Source organism: Parasteatoda tepidariorum, chromosome 2 (genome assembly GCF_043381705.1).
Source record: "Parasteatoda tepidariorum isolate YZ-2023 chromosome 2, CAS_Ptep_4.0, whole genome shotgun sequence".
Taxonomy (NCBI): domain Eukaryota; kingdom Metazoa; phylum Arthropoda; class Arachnida; order Araneae; family Theridiidae; genus Parasteatoda; species Parasteatoda tepidariorum.
Window position 1 is genome coordinate 41,472,231 of NC_092205.1, and position 22,569 is coordinate 41,494,799.

Below are 22,569 nucleotides of genomic sequence, written 5' to 3' on the forward strand. Positions count from 1 at the left end.
GCGATATCGATCTCCTTCATGCATAATCGGCACTTGGCTCTGAACTTCTTTTCGGGCATCGATAAAATCCATTCTTTATAAGCTTGATTATCCATCCATTGGGGATTAAAATAGCACTTCCCAGGCATAACTAGTCTAAACTACATAACACAAATACGAAGCCGTGCCTTTGCGAATACGCTTTACAATAAAGTTTTGAAATGACGCAAACGTAAGGACAAGTGCGGATGGTAAAACGGAAAATTTATTGAAAACTACAAGGTACACATTGTTACAAAATTCGAGAGTATTCCAGTTTCGATAAGAAAAAAGAAGATCTAAGAAAGATGATGAAGTGGAGCCTCGCCCCGAACGCATTGATTGTCTGCTGTGCTCCGCGCGCTTGGCAGACGCTAGGTCCGGTTAGAAACGGTGGCGTTAAAAACCACGTGAGAGAGCTCGGGAACAAAACAGAAAGAACGAGAAAGATCCGCTGGTGTTTTATAAAAAGGACCGCCGGCAGTATTGGACAAATTCAAGGATCTATCAAGTTTTTCAAGGACCTAAGACGTTTTTCAAGCACTTTCAAGGACCTAAATTTAGCAACAATAAAAATTCAAGGACTTTCAAGGACTCTCAAGGACCGTGGAGACCCTGTGTAAGATATAATTAAAGTAAATTGTTCTGCGGATTCTTTTTCACAATTAACAATAGATTTGACTAAACTAAAAGGCAAAAGAAAGAAGCTAATATTTAGCCATTTTTAGTGAAATGAAGGATTTGTTCCTGTTTTGCTAAATTTAGTTATTAGGGGCAAAAGTGATAATTAAAAAACTTAAGTTGTTAAAAATATTTAAACATGATTACTTCTTGGCAAACAGCAGCAATTTGTCCTTCGTCCATGCAAGTTTCTGTGACAACATCAGTTAAAGAACCGCCAGGAAGATACTCCATGATAACCTGTTAAAAGTTAATGACTTTAATCACACTTAGTGAAAACTTTTTTGAAAAAATAAGCATAGAAGTACTAAACAAAATCATTGATTAATTTAAAATATGATATATCGCAAGTACAATTAAGTTTTAAATCATTTTTGTGAAATTTGGGGCCTTACTGTGATTGCAACTGCTTACTCAAATTATTGTCCATCACTAAACACTAATTTTTATTTTCTCCTCTCTGGCAGCTGCTAAATTCTTCATCAAAAGAAATTGGACTTTAAAGATAATATAAGAGTTGACCTAATTTTTTGCTTTCCGCAAAACAGTGGTAGAGTTACTAAAAGAAGCCATGTTTCAATGATTGAAACAGGTGGTAGAGTAAGATACACCCACATGTAACTACAATGATACAGGTAACTATATTCGTTAATTATAACAGGGTTCATTCTAAGCGGGGTTTACGGGGCGGCCCGCCCCCTATGCCCTTTTGGTATAAAATATCCGCCCTATTGCCCTTTACTCCTTTTATCCTGCCCTGATATAATTAAATGCGCCCTGTTGTGTCCCCTCCAAAAAGATACCACTTTCCTGTAAGAAAGGATTTNAGTGCCCTTTTCAATTTTTAGCACCCTGCCCTTTTTTTAGTCTAGAATGAACCCTGATTATAATAATACTTGTAATACAAATTAAAAACTAAGCTAATGTTAAAACACAAACATCTTTATTGACAGCGATAGACGAACTGAACTTCGACTCTTAAGCTGGGAATTTATTTACTAGGTGTTGTCAAAACACAATAAGGAATAATGATGTTCCAGATGTCACTTGACGCCCACCCCATTAAAATGTTTCTAAGCAGTTTTTGACGGGCACTTCTGCCCACTTTCTATGACTTCCAGTTTTACTATGCATAAAACTAAATTTCCTTGCTTTTGAACTATTTCAGTGACTTTGAGGCATAATAATATTGTTCATTAAAATTACAACGGCAGAAGCTCTTTATGGTAAATTCTTTTTCCACAGCATAAATAATGTAAAGTTACAGGAGAAGTGAGTTCCAGTAAACCAAGAGTAAACTAAAGTTTCACAAACGGAATATTTTTTTCTTCTTCAAAATGTTAACAAATTGTGACAGGATAACTCAGTAAGGAAGTGATCCTAAGATTGCTTGCATTCTAATACTTTGAAAACATTTCTTCAGTATTGGAAAATTCATTGTTTACTCCAGATTTGTCAGAATTTTTCCCTTAATTCAAAAATACCAAGGAAGATGAAATAAAATTTGCCAGAAATAGTTTCTCTCGCAGTATAGAGCTCTCGTGTAAACAATTTAAAAGTTTCTTTTATGTTTTACATATCTTCATTCATTAATAACTAAATTTATGCATTTTTTAATTTTTCTACTCAAATCTTTTATATCAAAATCACTATTATTGAACCAACTACATCAGGACTCAAAAGTTTAAATTAATAGAAAATGACTCCCTTAAACCTCACAGGGCAAAACTAAGATCTTTAGTTACTTCTTTCTTTACATTGAAACAAAGTTTTTCTTAAATGATGTTTTAATGGCACAAAAGTTTACATTTGTGAAATTTAAAAAAAAAAATTGTGTTGTTCACACTTTAACAATATAAATTAAACTGAAAATTAAAACATAATTATTACACTTTTAGATGAAGATGTTTAAGTTATGGTCCGATGTGACTTATTATTATAATAACACCCAAACTTCTGAATCTAATAAAACTTATTTATTCTCAATATAATGCAAGCAACTTACACTTTTTTGACTTATCAAAAATGCAATAAATTTCAAACTTTCAAAACTACATATTAAAAAAACACATTTTAACACTAAAGATCAATTAAATATTGAATAAAAAGCACAAAAACAAACAAAACTCACCCATAATTCATCACAAATCAAAAAACTATCTAGGTAGTTTACAATATTGGGGTGCTTCTTTTCACGCATCACCAAAATTTCATTTATAATCAACTCTTTCTTTGGTTGATTAGCTAAATTCATTTGCTTAATAGCAACTTCCAAGCTTGTTGACTTTTCTTTTGCAGTATAAACTGTACCAGAAGCTCTACATAAAGAGAGAGAAATCAAATATTAACATAATTTGCTTCATAAAAAAAAAATTTAACAAAAAAAAAAAAAAACAAAATTNAAAAAAAAAAAAAAAAAAAAAAAAAAAAAAAAAAAAAAAAAAAAAAAAAAACTTTTTTTTTATTTTTAACAATAAGGCCTGCTTAATTTAATTAAATAGAAAATAAATTAAGTTTATATTAATTTAAAAGTTAGGAATTACTTTTTAAAATTTCATCCTAAATTTTATACATTATAAGACGCTTATAAAATTTTTTAGTAGTTTTCACATTTTAAAGTGAGAGTGATAATTTATTTAATGTATATTCCAAACCTTCACAATTAATCTTTATGTTATATATAGGGATTCACTTTCAAGTTTCACAGCATATGAAAATTAGATGCATCTTGGCAACAACCGGTATATGCAGGAAGGTGCACATTAAATCTGTCCTCTTACTGATTGTGGTGTGGAAGTAATGAAGGAGAGGTACCAGCTTTGGTGCTGACCAGAGTCAAAACTACATGGCACTCCTACCATAGCCGTTAAAAATTAGAGCTCTAAATGGGTCGAGGTTCATAGCCATGGCGGAGTGTTGTGTGTTTAAAATATACAGGATCCTCTTACAATTTAAAAAAATCTACAAAATTAATTGATTTAAAAAAGAAATTCTATTTGAGTAAGATCAACAAATGGGATAAGGCTATAAAATTCAGAAATATTTTAAAAAATGGACATAAATAGCATTTTTTCTACATAGCAACTCAGCACTGCACCCACTATGATTGCACTAGAAATCTATCTAAATTTCCTTTGGGACAAGAAATGACAAAGAAACCTGAAATCTTTAACGGACTTGAAATTTGTAAAAAATCGGAGGATTAGCATACCATGGATCATACTAAAAATAAATATACTGATTATGTATAGAATAATAAAGTAAGGAAAAAAATTACAGTTCATTAATAAGAAAGAAATAACAGTACGTTACTAAACTGAAAACAATGTTCTAATATCCAAAGCTTTTAAAATTATAGATTCTTTTAATGTATAGTATCAGAAAAAGTCCATATACAGTAGAGCGCCGATTATCCGAACGTCCAATTATCCAAACTATGTCCGAATCCGCTTTTCTTCTTTTTCTTTCTTTCTACAATTGGGGGATGGGTTGGTTGTCACTTATGGTTAATGATTAGTGATTATAGTGCTTGGAATCTTAAATCTTGGAATAAAATTCTTAACAGAAAAACCAAAGAAAATGAAGTTTCTGAACCAGTAGATCTCTCGGATGAAAAGATGCCAGGTTATAAAGCAGAAGAAATAGAAGATTTTTGTCGAGACACTGAAAACGATCCAGGATTTCAAATTTTCAATGATGATGAAATTGTTGCTGAAATTTTGAATGAAAATCGGAACTCCACAGACGAAGAGGTTGAAGTCGGTGATCAAGTTCAAGATATTGGACCTTCTCATATAGAAGCATGCAATTCATTAGATATTGCAATGAATTGGTTAGAACTTCAAAATGATGTTGATCCAGTTCAGTTGATTCATTTAAAAAGACTAAGGCTGCTCAAAAAAGAGCATCTTCTTTGAAACAAAAGTCTTTGCCGTATTTCTTTTGCAATGGAAAATAAAGAAAAATTTAATAAAGTCAGTAATTGGCAAAAAAATTATAAAAAGCTGAAACATGATAAAAATAATTCAAAATGAAAAAAAAGTAAGAAAAAAATTATTTAAAAATTGAAGGAAAAAAAACTTTAAAACACGCCAGAGCTTAGATAGTACTGCCAGTCCTTAGGCCTAGAAAAAGTGTGAAGGGAAGTTAGGTCATAAATAATAATCATTTAAACTAGATTTTAAACAACTTTCCAATTATCCGAACTTTTCGTTATCCGAACCACATTCGGTCCCGAGCAGTTCGGATAATCGGAGCTCTACTGTATTAAGGTTAAGAAAACAAAATTTAAACATAAATAATAAAAGTCTCTATTTTTGTTCCGCCACTCAAATTGTAATTTTTACTATGAGGAGTAGAAGACTTTATAGTAATAAAACAATGTTTTTGTTTGTAAAAGCAGAGCACAGGAAAAATTTTATGCAATGAAGCTAATACATTATAAAATATTGTGTTTCCCCTGAGGTAAAATATATGAATGTATATTACCCTTGTCCAATTTTTTCCAATTTCTGATATTTTTTATTTGGATCATCGTCTGAAACGATATCTCTTAATCTTTCAATTACTTCCTCATCAGTTATTTTCTTCTTCTTTACTTTGGTAAACACGTTATTGTTATTAGATACTGTGCGTTCTGTATATTGAACTTCAGTGTTCACATCTGAAGGTGTCCGAACAAGCTCTTCCTCTACTAAAGGATTCATATACNCCGTCCCAATAAGTTTTTGCCATCTTGATCTATTCTGTGCCATGGCCTAGTTCTAACATTTTTAAATAAAATATTCAAGAATTTTTATACATAAATGTGATCGATGATTTCTTAAAACTTCTGGACCTAAGACTTCCAGAGCGCAATTAGGGAAAAATCCGGAAATCCATATTTTTTCCGGAGCACAATCACCTCTGAATATATACTATCAGAAAAAGTCCATATATTAAAGTTAAGAAAACAAAATTTAAACATAAATAATAAAAGTCTCTATTTTTGTTCTGCCACTCAAATTGTTATTTTTACTTTGAGGAGTAGAAGACTTTATAGTAATAAAACAATGCTTTTGTTTGTAAAAGCAGAGCACAGGAAAATCTTTATGTTATGAAGCTAATACATTATAAAATATTGTGTGTCCCCTTGAGGTAAAATACATGAATGTATATTACCCTTGTCCAATTTTTTCCAATTTCTGATATTTTTTATTTGGATCATCATCTGATACGATATCTCTTAATCTTTCAATTACTTCCTCATCAGTTATTTTCTTCTTCTTTACTTTGGTAAACACGTTATTGTTATTAGATACTGTGCGTTCTGTATATTGAACTTCAGTGTTTACATCTGAAGGTGTCCGAACAAGCTCTTCCTCTACTAAAGGATTCATATACTGAAAAGAAAGTTTTAATTTAAGTATTGTTATTAATTGTGCTTGTGTATACACATTAACCTTTCATTTATGTAAACTTGGATTCTAAATAAAAATCTAAGCTATGTTTTATTTTTTTGTATTTTTTATTTTTAAATGTAATGCAGAATTAGGATAAAGTGACTTCAAAATTTTATTTGGTTATAAATTTTTAACAAGTACTTTTATCCTAAAATATATTTTATTTTATTGAACTTAAAATGATTTAAAATGAGCTGTCAATGCTCATAAAGTGTATTGCTAAGCAAAAACAAAAATCTAAAAAAATGAACATATTTAATCTTTTATTGATGTTCTGGCTGATTTATTGTAATTAAGTGGTTAAAATAAAATAAAAAAATATATAAGTAAAATAAAAAAAATTTCATTTTACAATTACAATTACTTCCCATATTAAATTTTCAAATTATTTTAAGGAAATATTGCAACAAAAAAAAGATGAAATTATGATATTTTTTAAATAAATTCACTATTTTATTAATTTTTAAAATGTAGCTTATCATTAAAAACTTTTATTTAAAAAAAAGGTTTTCTTTCATATACATTGTTTGTCAAAATCAAATATTTTTATACAAAGACAATCGCTAGAGAAAAAAAACCCTCAAATTAAGAAAATTAAGCACAGAGTGGGAAAGTAATAAATACTAAATTAAAGTATCTAATTTTGATTAATTTATGATTATTTAGGGAGAAAAGAACAAGATCTTATTGTATTAACAAGATTTATTCATAAAAAAACTCATTCTCTCTCTCTCTTTTTTTTTATAGAAAAAATAGCTTTTTTTTTTTTTTTTTTGNATAGCTTTTTTTTTTTTTTTTTGTTGGTGAGTATTTAAGTCAGGATTTAGCATGAAATGTTTTAAAAAGATGAAGGCAACTCAAAATGCATGTTTAAGAAAATGGATGGAGTTCGAAATGTGGGTTTAAGAAAATAGACACAGCTCAAAATGTGTTTTACGATAATGGACATAGCTAAAAATACACGTCTATTAAAATAGAAACAGTCTGAAATGTGAGTTCAAAAAAAGGAGCACAGCTTCATTTCTATATTAATCTACAAACCAAAATTGCGAAAGAAAAAAAGGAACTTGCAATATACTTGTTATGAATACACAATTTTAGGCATTATCCACTGAAGCATTTTATCAAACAATTATTCATTAATAACCAAAAATGAAGATATTATCAACATATGACTATTTACAATGATAATATGAAATAGGTATGAGTTAAGGAACGAGATCCTCTAATGTCTTCACCCTTCTACTTCTCGCATCAAACTAAACTGGTTATTATTAATTATTTGTCCGCAGATGATGTGTCTGACTACAGCCTTAGCTGGAAAGTCTCATGATTGATGCCTAACCACTGCAGAACCTTAATTAGATAAATATCAAATCATATATATATAAGCTTACATAATAAAAGAAAAATAATTATTAGCATCTAAAACTTTCACCGTGACTTGATATAAGGTGTGCTGCAAGGACTTAGATTGTTCTGTGACTTATGTTAAAATTTTAAAATTTTCTACTTTAGACTACTTTTTTATGTTGTCTCTGGATACTGTTTCAAGGTCTATGTTTTTTCCTTTGTTTTCCCTTTTATCTAACATTTCCCTCAAATCAATTTTTCTTACATTGTATTTTAATACATGAAGAAAGGCTTTTTTACTTCTGAAACATCTAGCACAATATTATGTGTTCATGGTAAGTTAAAAGAATATAAAATAAAAGCTTTTATTAACATAATTTCGATAAATCCATCCTATTCAGAAGAACAACACTTTTTAAATCTTTAACACTAGTAATTTTTAAATTTTTGTTTACATCAATTATAATTCGAATTTTTCAGATTATAGATTTAGATCAGATTATAGACAGAAGATTACAAATATATATATATATATTTTAACTTGAACTGGAGCCAAGTAAATCTTATCGATTTTCACTCTTTTGAAACTGCAATGACCTAAACTTAGCCTAATTCTTTTAATCAATAGTTTTTAATAAACTTAGAAAAAAGAGGACAACAGACGGAAGCAAAAATAGACTTACAATAGTGCTTTCAGGACTAGATGGTGGTTGTGAAATTACTTCAACACTTTCTTTCTTTTCTACATGTTTAAACTGTACTACATCTGATTTTGGTTGCTGTAATAATAAAAATATTTAAATTAACAATATTCAATAAACATTAACACAACTAATTTATTGATAGATGCTACAAAAATTAACAATATGAAAAAGCAATTGATGTAAGAGCACTAACATGCAGAGTTCATTAATTTAAATCAATCATTTTTTTAAAAAACCATTGATTTAATTCTAATGATTTTTTCTAAAGAAATCATCTTCTATTCAATATGAATTTACAAAGCATTTTAATATAAGATTTGATTCTCATAGTTTTAGAACTTTTTGTAAATATATTGCTATGTTAAAAAATTTCAATGAGCAATAAATTAAACACTTTGAAAATCTTATTATTCTTTAAGATTCAAGCAAACAAATAATGCAGTTTTTTTATACAGATATTTATGCATCCGTGATATATTATTATTAAATATGGATTATTTAAAAACCAGGATGCTAATGAAAATCTTACTCACTCCGAGTTTTAAAATAGAATCTTCAAAATCACATTTAGTTTAATATTGCAAGTTTTCGAAATATCCATATATTTTTGTATCTTTAAGCATTAGTAATTTTTTTTTTTTTTAAACAAATGGAAGAAAGGTTTCTTAACAACTTGCAGTTAAGGTAAGGCAACAAAACTTATTTTGTCTTCTCAAATATTATTAAGAAAATATTACAAGCCTGTTATTCGGTAGTTAATATTCATATATTCTCTACAATTTTCAATAAATTTGAATCATGCATTTATGTGCAATATATTTTACTATAACATATTTTTAATGTGTTCATATAATTTGAAATGCATTACTGAGATTAACTTTTAATAATACATTTATAATTACATTAATAAAATTTAATAAGTTATAAAGTAAAATGCTACATATTTTTACGAAAAGAAAAGAAAAATTTGATTTAAATCAAATTAATTGGGTTTCTTTGTATTTTTTTTAAAAAAAAATCACAAACCTTGTTAATATGTAATAAAAATATAAGTTCAACAATGTTACTTTACTGGAACATACGGGAATAAAAAGTTAAAGCGCAATGACAAACTTCATAATACTACTACTAAATGATACTACCTACTTACGGCAATAAAATGAAGTGGAAGATAAGTAATGGGTATTAAATTAAAATAGAGAAAAACAATTTAACGCATCAAAAAACAAAAAATATCATTAGTGCACTCTGGAGTTGCGAAACCAACATTTATCTGAAGAAACTAAACTGCTTGAAGGGATACCTGTACTGCTGAAGCCTTATATCACAATACTCTTGTTCACATGTAATAATTAACAGGAAAGATGATAGAAAAAAAATCTAATAGATTCTAGTTCAAAACAGTTTATTTTATAATAGAAAAATAAGATGCAGTTTGATGAGCCAAAGCTGCCCATGCGTCAAAAGAAAACATTACCACAATGGAAGACCACATTTGTTAGTTGGAGCAAAGAAAAGTCGGCTTGATTCAATTATTTGTTCTGGAGACAACCTATATCTATTGGTAGACTGTGGGTGGTAAACTTTGAATTCAATGTTGTTTTGAGCCATTTGTAACTTTTTGAGACTTTTGTAATTTTATTTGAATGTTACGAAATGGTTGGTCTGGAAGTAGTTGAGAGAACCTTATGATCAGCAAATGAGATGGATATAGTTCTCTGTTTTGCTGCAAGCCGTCTGATTGCTATCTGAAGTTGATTTGGATATCACTCAACTTTTGAATTTGGATATATGAATTATCATTAAGTCATGTTTTTTTTTGTCCTTTCCGGACGGAAAAAAATGCTAAAAAAATATTTTGTTCATATAATTAAATTAAAGAATGAATGTTCATGACTATCAAAACTAGGTTTCACTTAGGATGCAGTATATTTTGCTGAACTTAACATAATTTCAACAGAAAGCAAGAAAAGTTCAGTAGTTTTTGTATATTTGTAACATAAATGAGAGTGTAAAAACTAATAGCTGTAGTGCTAAATTTTATTTAGGGTATTTAGTATCCCATGATGATCCATTAAAATATTTGAAGGAATTTGTTTGCATGAATTAACTGCTATATGAAACCAGAAACTTATGATAAAACTCATACCTTTAAATATGCTGACTAAGTTGTACCATTATGCTTTTTTGGGAATTCTTTTTATTGTGTAATATGTCGGTCATATTGTTATTTTCCCTAAATTATTCTTTTGCTTAAAAAAATTAATTTAAAATAAATTTTGTTATCAGAGTTAAATTTAGTATGAAAGGTTGTAATTAAATAAGTAAATTATTTTTAGCCTTTTATAAAATGTAGAGCATTAGATACTTTCTAAAGCTAGTAACACAGAAGTTAAAAAAACATCCTTATTATACAACACTTAACTAATCCTAACCATATACCTCCCTTTACCCCACCTCAGACAACAATCCATAATAAATAGAGTTTTAAAATGTATTCTTGAATTTCTATGTCAAATATATTTCCATGAAGAAATTTTTATGCACCCTATCATTTTAAATTAAAATTAATAGCTTTTAATGATATTAGAAGAAAATACATCAGAAACAGAAACTAACATACTGTATAAGTAAAGATTAAACTTCTGATTAATTCTTAAAACTGAAATAAAATTGTTTGCCACAATCCCAATAAATGTCTCTAAAATAATAAACGAATTATTTCAATTTAAGAGAAAAGATATTTTTTAATAAATACCCACTTTACCCCACCTGACCCTAAAGAACTAGACTAGTTTAGAATAGGACTAGCTATTTTTTCAATTAAAATTAAGAAAATAAAAGATAGATTTTATTTTACATTAAACTCAAAAATAATAAATTTGCACTTACACTAGGCAAATTCATCAAGGCATTACAAGAGCCTGGATCACTAAAGTAACTAATGCCAACAGTGGGATCTAGAATATGAAGAAATATAATATTACAGATTAGTTTAAGTCATACAAGAAGTTAAGACATTAATGTTTATTAATATCAGAAAAATAAAATTTAAACAGATATACAGTTAAAATAAAAGCATGCCATAATGCAAGCAATAAAAAAGCTAAGACACATTGAAGAAAATATTTTAAAAATGAAGTATTAATCTAATTTTGATGAGATATAAGCATGAGAAAAAAGTCTTAATCTTTTTCTTGTAAAATTACACAAATAGGAAGAAAAAAAATTATAAGAAGTTTTTAAAAATATGAATTTTCAAGAATAAAGAAACATTTAATATGTTTTGAAAGTAAAACAAAATTTAAGGAAACTTAATATCAGAGAAAAAGTTTAAATTGAAATAAATGCATATTAATTAATCACTTAAGATATTTAGATTAGATTAAGCATAACAATCATCAACATCTCCAACTCCAAGTGAAAATTTAGGCAAATTAATTAGATATAGTTATTTCACATGAACTCCTTAAACTAGCTTTCCTTTGTGATTTGATTCAGATAAAGTTTTAGTTTTATAAACAAATTAATGAAAACTATGCTCTTAATTTGAACCTAAATAGCTAGATAGGCTATAAATATTATTTTAACATTCAGATATTTTATTATTTTTTTGGTATATTATTTATTTTTAATCTATTTATTTTTGTCTCATTCATATTTGTTTATCATTGGTTACAAGTTTTAATACAGAAGTGTTTTAACACAAATGTGTATAACTATATAACTCATGGGATAGAGGGATATGTATACAATTTATATTACTATTATTCAGAGTAAAACTCAGAGAAAATAATTCTGCCATTACCTTTTGCATATATGTATATTACAGTGTCATATTTGTATTCATTCTCCCTTTCGTTTGAAACAAACAATAAGCTGGGCATAAATTTTGTTGTGTATTAATTGGAATAATAAACTAGAACTATTTAATTGTTACTACCATAGCTACTTTTACTATTAATTGACTTCCTTAAAATAAATTAAAAAATTAACATATTTTATTTCTAGGTTAAAATAACAAAGTATAAGTTCATATTTATTACTGTTAAACAAACAAAGGATTTTTTTTCATAGACACTTATTGCCCAGATACAATGAAGACAAAATCTGGTATTGTTGGGAAAAGTAGAAACACTACTGGAATCTGTTAAAATTTCTACCCCTGAACAATGGATTAATTAACAAAATATTCCCATAACAATCTTGAGGGTGCTTTTGCAAAAACCATATTTAATTCAAATGAAATATGAAAAATAAATCATTAAAAAATATAATTGCAAAAGTGAAATTTTACAAATAAGTTGAGATTTATCTTAATCATTTTTAATTTAAAAACTCATTTCAGGAAAATGACATGTTTTGATTAAAAATTGGAGATTTACAAATTTTTCAAGTGAAATGGAATAAAAATTTGTCTCCTAGCAGCCATTCAGGAATAAACAGGATAAAATTTTTAATTTTTCTTAAAATAATAATAGAGAAAATTTAGTTATAAGTTCAAAAATATTATAAAAACCAGAGAATTTTAAATAAAAGCAGTGAAAATCACCTTCAAATCAACAAAAAATACACTTGAAAGAAAAAACGCAATTTCTAACAAAACAAAAATCTGCACGCAATTCTCAACACCATGAATTTGCAGTATGGCCATAAAACATACCTAAGTTCTTTCCTTTTTACCTGATTTTCAAAAATAAAAAATTTTTCTCATCAGAAAAAAAAATTTATATGTGCTGTTTTTTCAACTACCATATAAGTATATAGAATATTCCATAATGAACGTACTTAATTTACATTTTTAGAAACTTAATTTGATAAAATCTTGAAAATGCATGCTCATTTGGAAATGCAAATTAATATTTAAGCAAGGGAAAAACAAATACACTACTGAACTCAGCTAAAGAGCCTGAAAGTAGAATGAAAAACTTTAAAACCAGTTATTCAGTGCAATTGAATAATGATACTTGGGGGTGATTATGTTGGAAATTAACAGATTGTTTTCAATTCCACTACCTTCTGTTAGTTTGGCAAGATATGATAGCATTTTTGCTTTTTCTTTGCTGATATATTTATTTACAAAATGACTTTATTTTCAAGGATTTAAGAATTAAAAAAGGTCATTGCAGAAAATCTGCACAAACTTTTATAACATTTTTTACCTTTTTATAAAATATATTATTTTTATTTGTTTTAATTTCAAATATTTTGAAAAACCTGAAAAAAATGACAAGGAAAAATATTTAAACTGCTGTGATACATATCATCATGCAAATTTCAATTATATGAGAAAAAAGATTCCAGTTGCTATCTGTTGTTCATAACAAAAGCAGGCATTAAAAAAAAATTTCAAAATGAAATACAAAGATCACCATAAATAAACTCAATGGAATATAGCTATGCAAAATTAAATTCACAAACAATTTATCATTACAATGTTAAAGTACGAAAAATAATTTTTTACTGTCAGAGTCCTTTTACTACATGAAAAATAATGGTCACAAAACAAAAAGCTTAGTAGAATAAAAAAAATTTTTTTTTTTTTTTTTACATAATGCAAAACATTATCTAGAACTACTTATATTTACTAATTACTGATAAAAAAAAAGTAATTTCAGCAAAAAAATAACTTAAATAAGAAAGACATTGATGGAATATCTATAAAACAGCTATTTCTTTGACTCAAGATGCACATTTAGAAATGACTGGATAGATTTCAAACAAATCTAAGTCATGCATTGGGTAAAGGATAAAAACAAATAATTAAAAAAAAAAAGTTTTTTAATTAACAAACACAGATTTAAAATCCACCTACTTGGACACCAAAGACTCACAAGCTCAGCTATAGAGGAATAATTTGTAAAATATTTTTGTAATTACCCAAATTAATAATTTATATTCAAAAATAATCTGATAAACTTCTAACTTTTTTAATTAATAAAGAACTAACTTTGTTTCAAATGTATTATTATTTTTATTCAAATGCAAATACATTTTTTTCATAACTTTTTTTTTACATTATTATAAAGTTTAAAAGAGAAAAAAAATTGAGATTAATTCAATACAGTAATTTTCATTTTCTCGTCACTAACTTCAAAAAAATAAGTAAGTAAATAAATAAATAAAATGCAGTCAAAAACTTAGATGATTAAATCTGATGAAATTATTTAACAAAATATATAATAAGAGTTTCATTTTTTTTAAAAAAATTTTTACTAAATAATTCCACATCAACACGAATTTCGGAATAATGAAGTTTAGTACTTATTTTCTATTAAAAAAAAATAAACAGCATATTGTGTTTTAAAACTAAATATTTTAAAATTATTAATAGATGAAATAATGTGCAATTAAAAGATATGTCCTCTAAATGACAACCTACCTAAAGTTTTATTGATAGTCATGTATTTAGAATCTTCCGTTTCTTTAGTGGAGGTATCGTACCAATTCAAAACATCAAGAACAGCTTGAGGATTTTCTTTCTGCTCTAATTTTGTTATGTTGGAGTTCTTCAGCAACATAGACCATGTTTCTGGTAAGCCCTAAAAACCAAAAATTAAAAAAACATGTTTATAAAATATGCTGATTTACAATTTTAAAATGAAAAAATTCCAACACTTGTAATATATAGTTAGTATAAATGCAATTGGGTAAATTAATCCAAAGCCAAAGTTTTATTTAAATTGCAATATTATTTTTGTTGCATGCAATACTAATATTGAAATAAAAAGTCATGTCTAATTTAAAAGAGAAAACTTTTTTTAAAGAAAAAATGCTACAACAAATCATATCATTTAAAAATGGAATCAAAATTATCTGCTTTAATCAGTTATCTTAAAACAAATATTAACTATGTTTATTTTTATAAAATTAATATTCTAAAAGTGCTGTCTTCTTGAAATACAGTAAAATCTGTGTTTTCAGATTCTTGCCGGTGCTTAGGCAACTTAGTCGAAATATCAGTATGTATATATACATATAGATATGCGTGTGTGTAAGATTTCCACTATCTTATTTGAAGAAAATACAAATAATTTCCATAGACAACACAAATAGTTGTACAACACTTCTAAGTTTTATTTAGAATCTTATGATAAATTCTGTAAGGAAGAGGTTTCCCCAATCAAGGTCTCAGGGTTTGGCCATTCGGGCCTTAGTTTTAGTAGCGGTTACATATGAAAAAGCCATGCGAAATTGATTCGTTCCCTCTCTTATTCAGGGAATGTGAAAGGGAATGGGTTGCAAGAAAAACTTTAATGTAATCAAACGCATCCAAAAGAAAATATTTAACCATTTTGATTCATTTTAACAAATGATGCTATGTAGACTATAGGGAATTTTCGAGATTTCCTTAATGAGCATATTTCCCAAAATTATTAACTTCAACCTATTAACTTCAGAAAATTATCTTTGAATCAGACTTTTTATGGCTCTCTGTAAAAGATCGATTTCTACATCTTAAAATTAATAAGAGAATCTATTTTAAGGTATGAATTAATATAGAAAGACTGATATGAGACATTACATATAGATAGATATACACACACATTCTATAATGTAGATGTGAAAAATTTAGACTGTTGTTGTTTTTTTTAGTATTGTAAAGAATTTTAGGATTCCATTAAATTTCAAAGAAATTCTAGACCATATTTTTTGCTACTTAAAAGCATCTTTCACCACAAAAACACTTTTTTCATTAAAAAATAATGAAATGTGCTTTTCAAATATGAAATGTTGAATTTCAAAAAGAAATGGTTTTATTACAATTTCAAGAATTGGATTAAGGCTTAATTTATGAATCTTATAAATTGGAAATAAAAGCAATCTTTCCATAAGAATGAGAAAAATATCTTTTTTACACAACTTCTCATTAAATTAGTTAAAACTGATTTTAAGTATTAATTTAATACAGTTTAACATTTAGAGCTTTGCAGTGATACAGCTCTGACCTATCTTACTTGAGATCAGAAACCAAGACTAACTTATGCAATTTCATTTTAAAAATTTTAATCAACTAAGTGAATATTATTTCTAAAATGTATGAAAAATTATTTTGATAAGGCAATATATTTTTATGGTTATTTTAAACGGAATCACATATTAGGTTTAGAAAATAATAAATTACAATACAAACAATTAGTTTTATTAGTAATATTATTAATTATAAATAATAGTTTTAAATGATATAAAATATTTTTTAACTTTTTGGAAACTTTAAAATAAAAAATTTAAAATTGTAAGTTTCACATATTGCTTAAAAATTCTTACAGTAAATTCTCCAGTATCAGGATCAAATCCTACATGCAAAGTATGTTCAAAGTTCAAAGGTGGAGATATTACTAGTTTGTCAGGGTCTTTCTTCTTTTCTTTAACATCTAAAAATAGAAAATATTTATAGAGATTAATTCATATTTTTTTCAGTTGTATAAAAAATAAATACCTACAAATCCAGTTTTTCAAACAAATAATTTATTGCTAGTATTTAATTATGGATAATTTTATTAGCTTTATTTTCAAAATGTTCTTAGCACAATAGATATAGAAAACTCATTTTGCAAACATTTCAGAATATATATAAATATTATTTCTTTTATTTATTCATTATTCAATTAATTGCATTAATAGTACAATTGTACGTCATAAAAATTATAAAAAACAATAAATTGTATTAATAAATCAACACTTAGTATTTAAATACTTTGAGTGCCAGTCGATTTTAAAACTTTCTATTAGAATCTATTTTTATAAATGTAAATTTATTTTGATTCTTTATTATTGAATTGGATTTGGTAAAAGATTGGAAATCGGTAAAGGTGACCAAATTGAACTAATCTCTTTAGTGGAATTTGTTCGATTAATGTTTTGGAACTAGGAATACAATCAGATTGTTTAAAATCTGAATTTCTGTTAGTTAAATTTCATTTGGCAGAAATGATAAAAACAAAAGCTACAATGCACTGAAAGGAATAATGCATGGTTTAATGTCCATTGCTTTTTATTTGCAGTGAAGGGGAATTATCTGAGTTTTATTTTTGATTTCACTTTACATGTTTTTTTTTGTTGTTTTTTTTAGTTTTTTTAAATGTGTTTTTATGTTAAGAAAAATATTTGTTCAATATTATGGCAAACTCATGGAGCTAGTTATAATAATGTATAAACCAACTATTCACTTTAGCTTCCTCATTATACAAGAAATCTAGTTGAATATCTAGTTTAGTTATTTCAGTTCAGATTTCTTATCAAGGCAATCATCAAGGAATATAATATTAATATATATATACATAATATTATTACATATAAGTATTTTTTGGAAAAGTATTTTTCAACAGTTTTTTTTTTTTTTTTGGATGGATTTAATAATGAAAAATCTAAAATTGTGTTTTTTACTTTACATTATAGAAATAATTTTTACAGCTATTTATTAAATTCTAAAACTTGCTAATTTATGTTCTGAAAAACATATGGAAAAGCAAAACTTGAAGAAGTGAAACTAAATTACTTCATACTGAACAATAAGTTTTGTACTGATGATTTCTTTTTGAAAACTTTTTTCGGTTTGTATCGTTTTTGTTGTTTTAATTACTGCACAGCATTATAACAGATCATTTCTTATAGACTTTATTCTTCTATTGTCACTTTTTTCTTGTATGGTAAAATTTTGACTTTTTCAAAAAAGGTCAGCACTGACATTATTAAAGGGACCAGAACGTAATGTCGTTTTGGTGGTTTAAATATTCATTACATTTTTATTCATTTTTGATCCGGCATTGAAAGGTTGTTGCTAAGAAGGGTAAATACATTATTGATTAAAAATAAAATTTTGATAACAAATATCAAATACACGGAAATTATAAACGTGTTCTACTTCGTCAAATGCAGCTGAAACACTAAACACAGCCTGGGCGTGAGAAATAAAAATAAACTTTAACCCAGATTCAAGTCAAAAGAAGTTAAAAGTATAGCATGATGAATAAGACTTTAACTTAAACAGGAAAATAGATAAAGATAAATATTAGAATGCATAATTCTACTGAAAACATTAAAAAAAAAAAAAAAGAATTTGAAAACAGAAAACTCGAATACGAACTTTTAGAAGATTTTATCTTAAGTTTCCACTTGTCACTCTCAGGTTCTTTTGGTAAAGGCTTTAAATCCACACTATGAACAGGTTCTCTGAATCAAAAATAGTAAATTAGTTTCAATAACTTTTCTATATTTCTATACTTTAACAAAACTTCAAATTAAAACACAACTATTTTAGATCATAAAATCAATAATAATGATAAAATATCATAACGTTTTATTGAAATAAAGTAAAAAATATAAATACAAGAAAAATAATTTGAATTTACTTGGTGCTAGTTAATCTCACTGGAGGTGCTGGAGGCTTTTCTTCCATTTCGTCAAATGTATGCATCCTAAAAAGATAAATAAAAAATAAATTTTAAAATTTTCTGAAAATAGAAAATTCATAGAACACACTATCCCAAGAGCAGAGTTTATGGAGTAAATCTACAACACAATCTTCATTACTTCTAATTTGTCTGCAACCCTGACACAGTCCAACAAAGATTATTATTGTAATAATTCAGCTTAAATTAACAAAAAGGTAGCAAAATATGCAAAGGTAGACTTAGATAAAATGCAAAACTTTCAACAAATACAGAATCTCAATTAAAAAGAATTGACAAAATAGCAGTAATTCTTGACTTAGANTACAATATTTCTATATGAATGTATATCCTTCTATAAGAATACATTTATATAGTTGCAAAATCAATAGCAATCATTTACAACATTCATTTATAAAGGCAATTATGTGAAAATAATGTATTGTCCGCTATATGCCATAAATTAAAGAAAACAGTAGGTTTTTACCACTCTCACGTCAAAAACCAGTTTTTGGCAGCAAAAACCCAACCCTGATTCATACCATAGGGATATATTTGGCAAAATAAAACCAGAAAAGCTGGATATAGAAATCCAAAAATTTTATGCCTAAAAACACTTTTTTAAATAATTTAAAAAATATCTGAAATTTAAGCAAAAGAAAAAAGTGCACGTAGGTAGCATTTATCCATAGAATAATATCAACGTTTTAATAAAAATATTGATTCAAGATTTTATTTATTCATTTAAATTGTGTGCGTATGAATCTCAATGGGCGAGTTTTAAATCAGGCGATATGAATCTCGAAATTTAAAACAGCGTAAAAATTTAAAATACGAATATCGATGTTTGATTTTAAATTTGCATGTATATGAATCTTGAAGTTTCTGATTTTAATTTTGTCTGAATACAATTCTCTATGTTTGATTTTAAAATCACGTGAATACGAATTCCGATGTATAATTAAGTCACTTGAAGACAAAACAAAATAGTGCTTTTAAATTGCATGAATACAAAACATGATGCCCAATCTTAAATTGTGCAAATAGAAATTGCGATTTGTAATTTCAAATCACGTGAATGTAATTTTAAAACGTGTTTGCATTGGTAGGAAAAAGCCTAAAAATGAATAATCCCCCCCCCCCTGTGNCCCTGTGAATAAGAAAAAGACAAACTTCCTTTACAGAGGTGGATTTTTTCTTTTTCAGTAACAGTAAAAAAATTTCGCCAAACCACATTTACACATATCATATGGTTCTGCGAAAAGGTATTTAAAAAATTAAGCATAAAAACTTCATTTCGCCCAAACTAAATTTTAAGCAACAATAACACTAAAAATGCGGAATAAATTCTAATACAGCCTAAATCTGCAATATACAAACAGAAAGAAACTAAAAGTTTTCTTTAATATTTGTTCTATATTCGCGATCGCAACACTCGAATACGCCATCTGGGGAGAGACCGGTTTCATGACTTTAGCCCTTCGCCCTTCCCTCTCCTCCTCTTTTCAGTTGTATAGGAATGTACTACAGTAATTTCCCTTTTCTTAATATTTTTCCTTTTTATTTAATAAGAATATTTTTTTAAATTTTCATAATACTTTTCTTTAGAACTATGTTTAATGTAATTTTCAGTTCCATATAGTTTTTCCAGTTAAAAGATTTCAATCTATATGAAAATCAAGAGAGAAACTAACGTACTTCCTTCCTCTATGACTTTCCACACACTAATGGGAAAAGCATGTGAAGTGTTGCCATAGGAAAAGAGTTCTGCTCTACGCCACCTGCAGCCCATTTCGATCGCCAATAGTGTTCTATCAACTTAGCTTTATAATTTAGATTAGAGACAGGAATATATTTCTTGTATTAATTACATATAATAAAAGCAAACCTAACATAAAAATCTAAAAATAAATAACTATTATTAAACATCTATTAATGAATAAAATCAACTTAATATAAACATATCTATTCTTTAAACATGCTTATAAACTGTATCATGATCTTTTTAAAAACATTTTGTAAATTTTAAATTTTTATTTAAATTCTTATACTTCAAAATTACCTAGATGTAAAGGTCATAAATAACTCTGGAGATTAATACTTCAGTCTAATTTTTTATAAAATAATAGTATAGGGACAATTTCATTGAAGCAACTTCACAATAAAAAATAATACATATCTTTGATTCTTGGAAAATAAAACACACCCAAAAATATAATAAAAAGTTTCATAATAGATTTTTGAATAACTGAGTCATTTCTATATTAGAGGAAAATTATTACAGATCATTGTTTTTAAAATTATTGGTTAATTCACTTCTTCATTGTGAAATGCATACAAGTAAACAACATAATTCACTTTTTTCTTTCTTTTTTTTCTCAAATGAATTACATTAATTGGAAAAGATATTAGGAGAAAAAAGTTAGCTCAATAGCAAATCAAACAAAATTAATTTAAATCTTTGTTATAAGTTCATATACGTAATTTCCATGCATATCACTTCATATAATTCTCATTACTTTATGTTCTCCAAATTTAGCTGTTTGATTTTTAACAAAAACAAATTTGAGATCTTTTAAAAAGAAGAATTTTCCTCTGTTCATTTTTCAACAATAAGAAGAAAATTACGATGAAAACTATTCTGTAGATGCTTTAATAATCTGCAGTGCAGGGTTGTTTCTTCTTTTGTGTGTTTATTTAATACTAATAAAAGTCAGTGACAAATGTTTCATTATATCATGCAATAATGCAGGAATGAGACACCACTATATCTGGTTTTACTGTCTCAGAATTAAATTAACCCATTCGACGGGAATTAATTTGATGATGTTTATTGCAAGAACTATGCAAATCAAGTACACATGGAAAAAAAACAACAGTCTCATCATAATTATTTTTACATTGAATACTATTTCATGGTATAGGCAGATATATGTTAATAATTATATCAAATATTAATAAAATTAAAAAATATAAAGCTCAAAATATTCCTGATTAGATGAAAATAGAATGATATAAAAATTAAACCAAATTTAAAATGAATACAGTAAAAGTAGTAATAAAACAAAAAATCATACTTTGAAAGAGAATATGTGGTGTGAAGTAATGGTGCTTCGGCTGAACCGAATTGGTTCTCTGCCGATTTGCATTCGCAAAATTGGCATGTATGAGAGACATTCATTAACAATTATTAAATATCTACGATTTTTGCTAAAACAAATTTTATTTACAAACTACTTAGCTGCAGTCTTTCGGCGCAAATCATAACATAGATTTCATTTTTATAATTGGAAGAAAACTAAAATATTCAACAGAATTGTTAAATATAATTGAAACTGCTTTTTTATTGTTATTACAATCTCTAATTATTTATTGAATATACAATTTGACAATTGTAGGAGGAAGCGCAGAAAGGGTGCAGCAAGACAACAAAACGGATCGATACAGCAAGTAGTATTATATCGATTAATCAGTTACAATTTCAAATTTTCAAAAAATAAGTCAAGATCAGAAGATAAGAAAAAAGATGCTTTTTTGTGCTTAAAGTTTCGATTTATAAATCAAGAGCGGAAAAATTCCTTAGGAGGGAATCAACAAATTTTTATGGACAACCGTCCCTGATTAGTGAAAAATATTTATGTGCGAAAAACTAGCCAATCAAGTGATCGATCGCATGGAATTTTTTCCGCATGTAAAAAAAATCACATCCAGTGTGAATGGTCTAAAAAAAGAAAAGAAAAAAAGGGACACTGCTGGGGCAAAGAGTCGCTTGTTGCTGTTGTCGTTGTAGTTCATTTACGTCGCACTAGAGTTGCACAATGGGCCATTGGCGACGGTCTGGGAAACATCCCCGAGGATGATCCGAAGACATGCCATCACAATTTTGATCCTCTGCAGAGGGGATGGCCCCCCCACTTCGGTAACCCGACGACCAGCACGCGAAGTCGAGCACTTTACGATAGAACAGTTTAACNAATTACA

At 27.1% G+C, this 22,569-nt stretch overlaps 1 protein-coding gene across 1 annotated transcript in view; it reads right to left on the reverse strand.

Annotated features, from left to right (window-relative positions):
- Window positions 1-22,028, reverse strand: part of LOC107449835 (serine/threonine-protein kinase PAK 2) — a gene marked incomplete in the record, with an annotated part of 35,414 nt that extends 13,386 nt beyond the window's left edge. Inside the window, 10 exon segments of the mRNA XM_043042327.2 lie at window positions 847-939; window positions 2,831-3,017; window positions 5,860-6,080; window positions 8,177-8,272; window positions 11,090-11,157; window positions 14,580-14,739; window positions 16,466-16,572; window positions 18,285-18,370; window positions 18,550-18,615; window positions 21,666-22,028. Coding sequence (XP_042898261.2) covers window positions 847-939; window positions 2,831-3,017; window positions 5,860-6,080; window positions 8,177-8,272; window positions 11,090-11,157; window positions 14,580-14,739; window positions 16,466-16,572; window positions 18,285-18,370; window positions 18,550-18,615; window positions 21,666-21,769 — 1,188 coding nt within the window.
- Window positions 22,029-22,569: the final 541 nt, after the last annotated feature.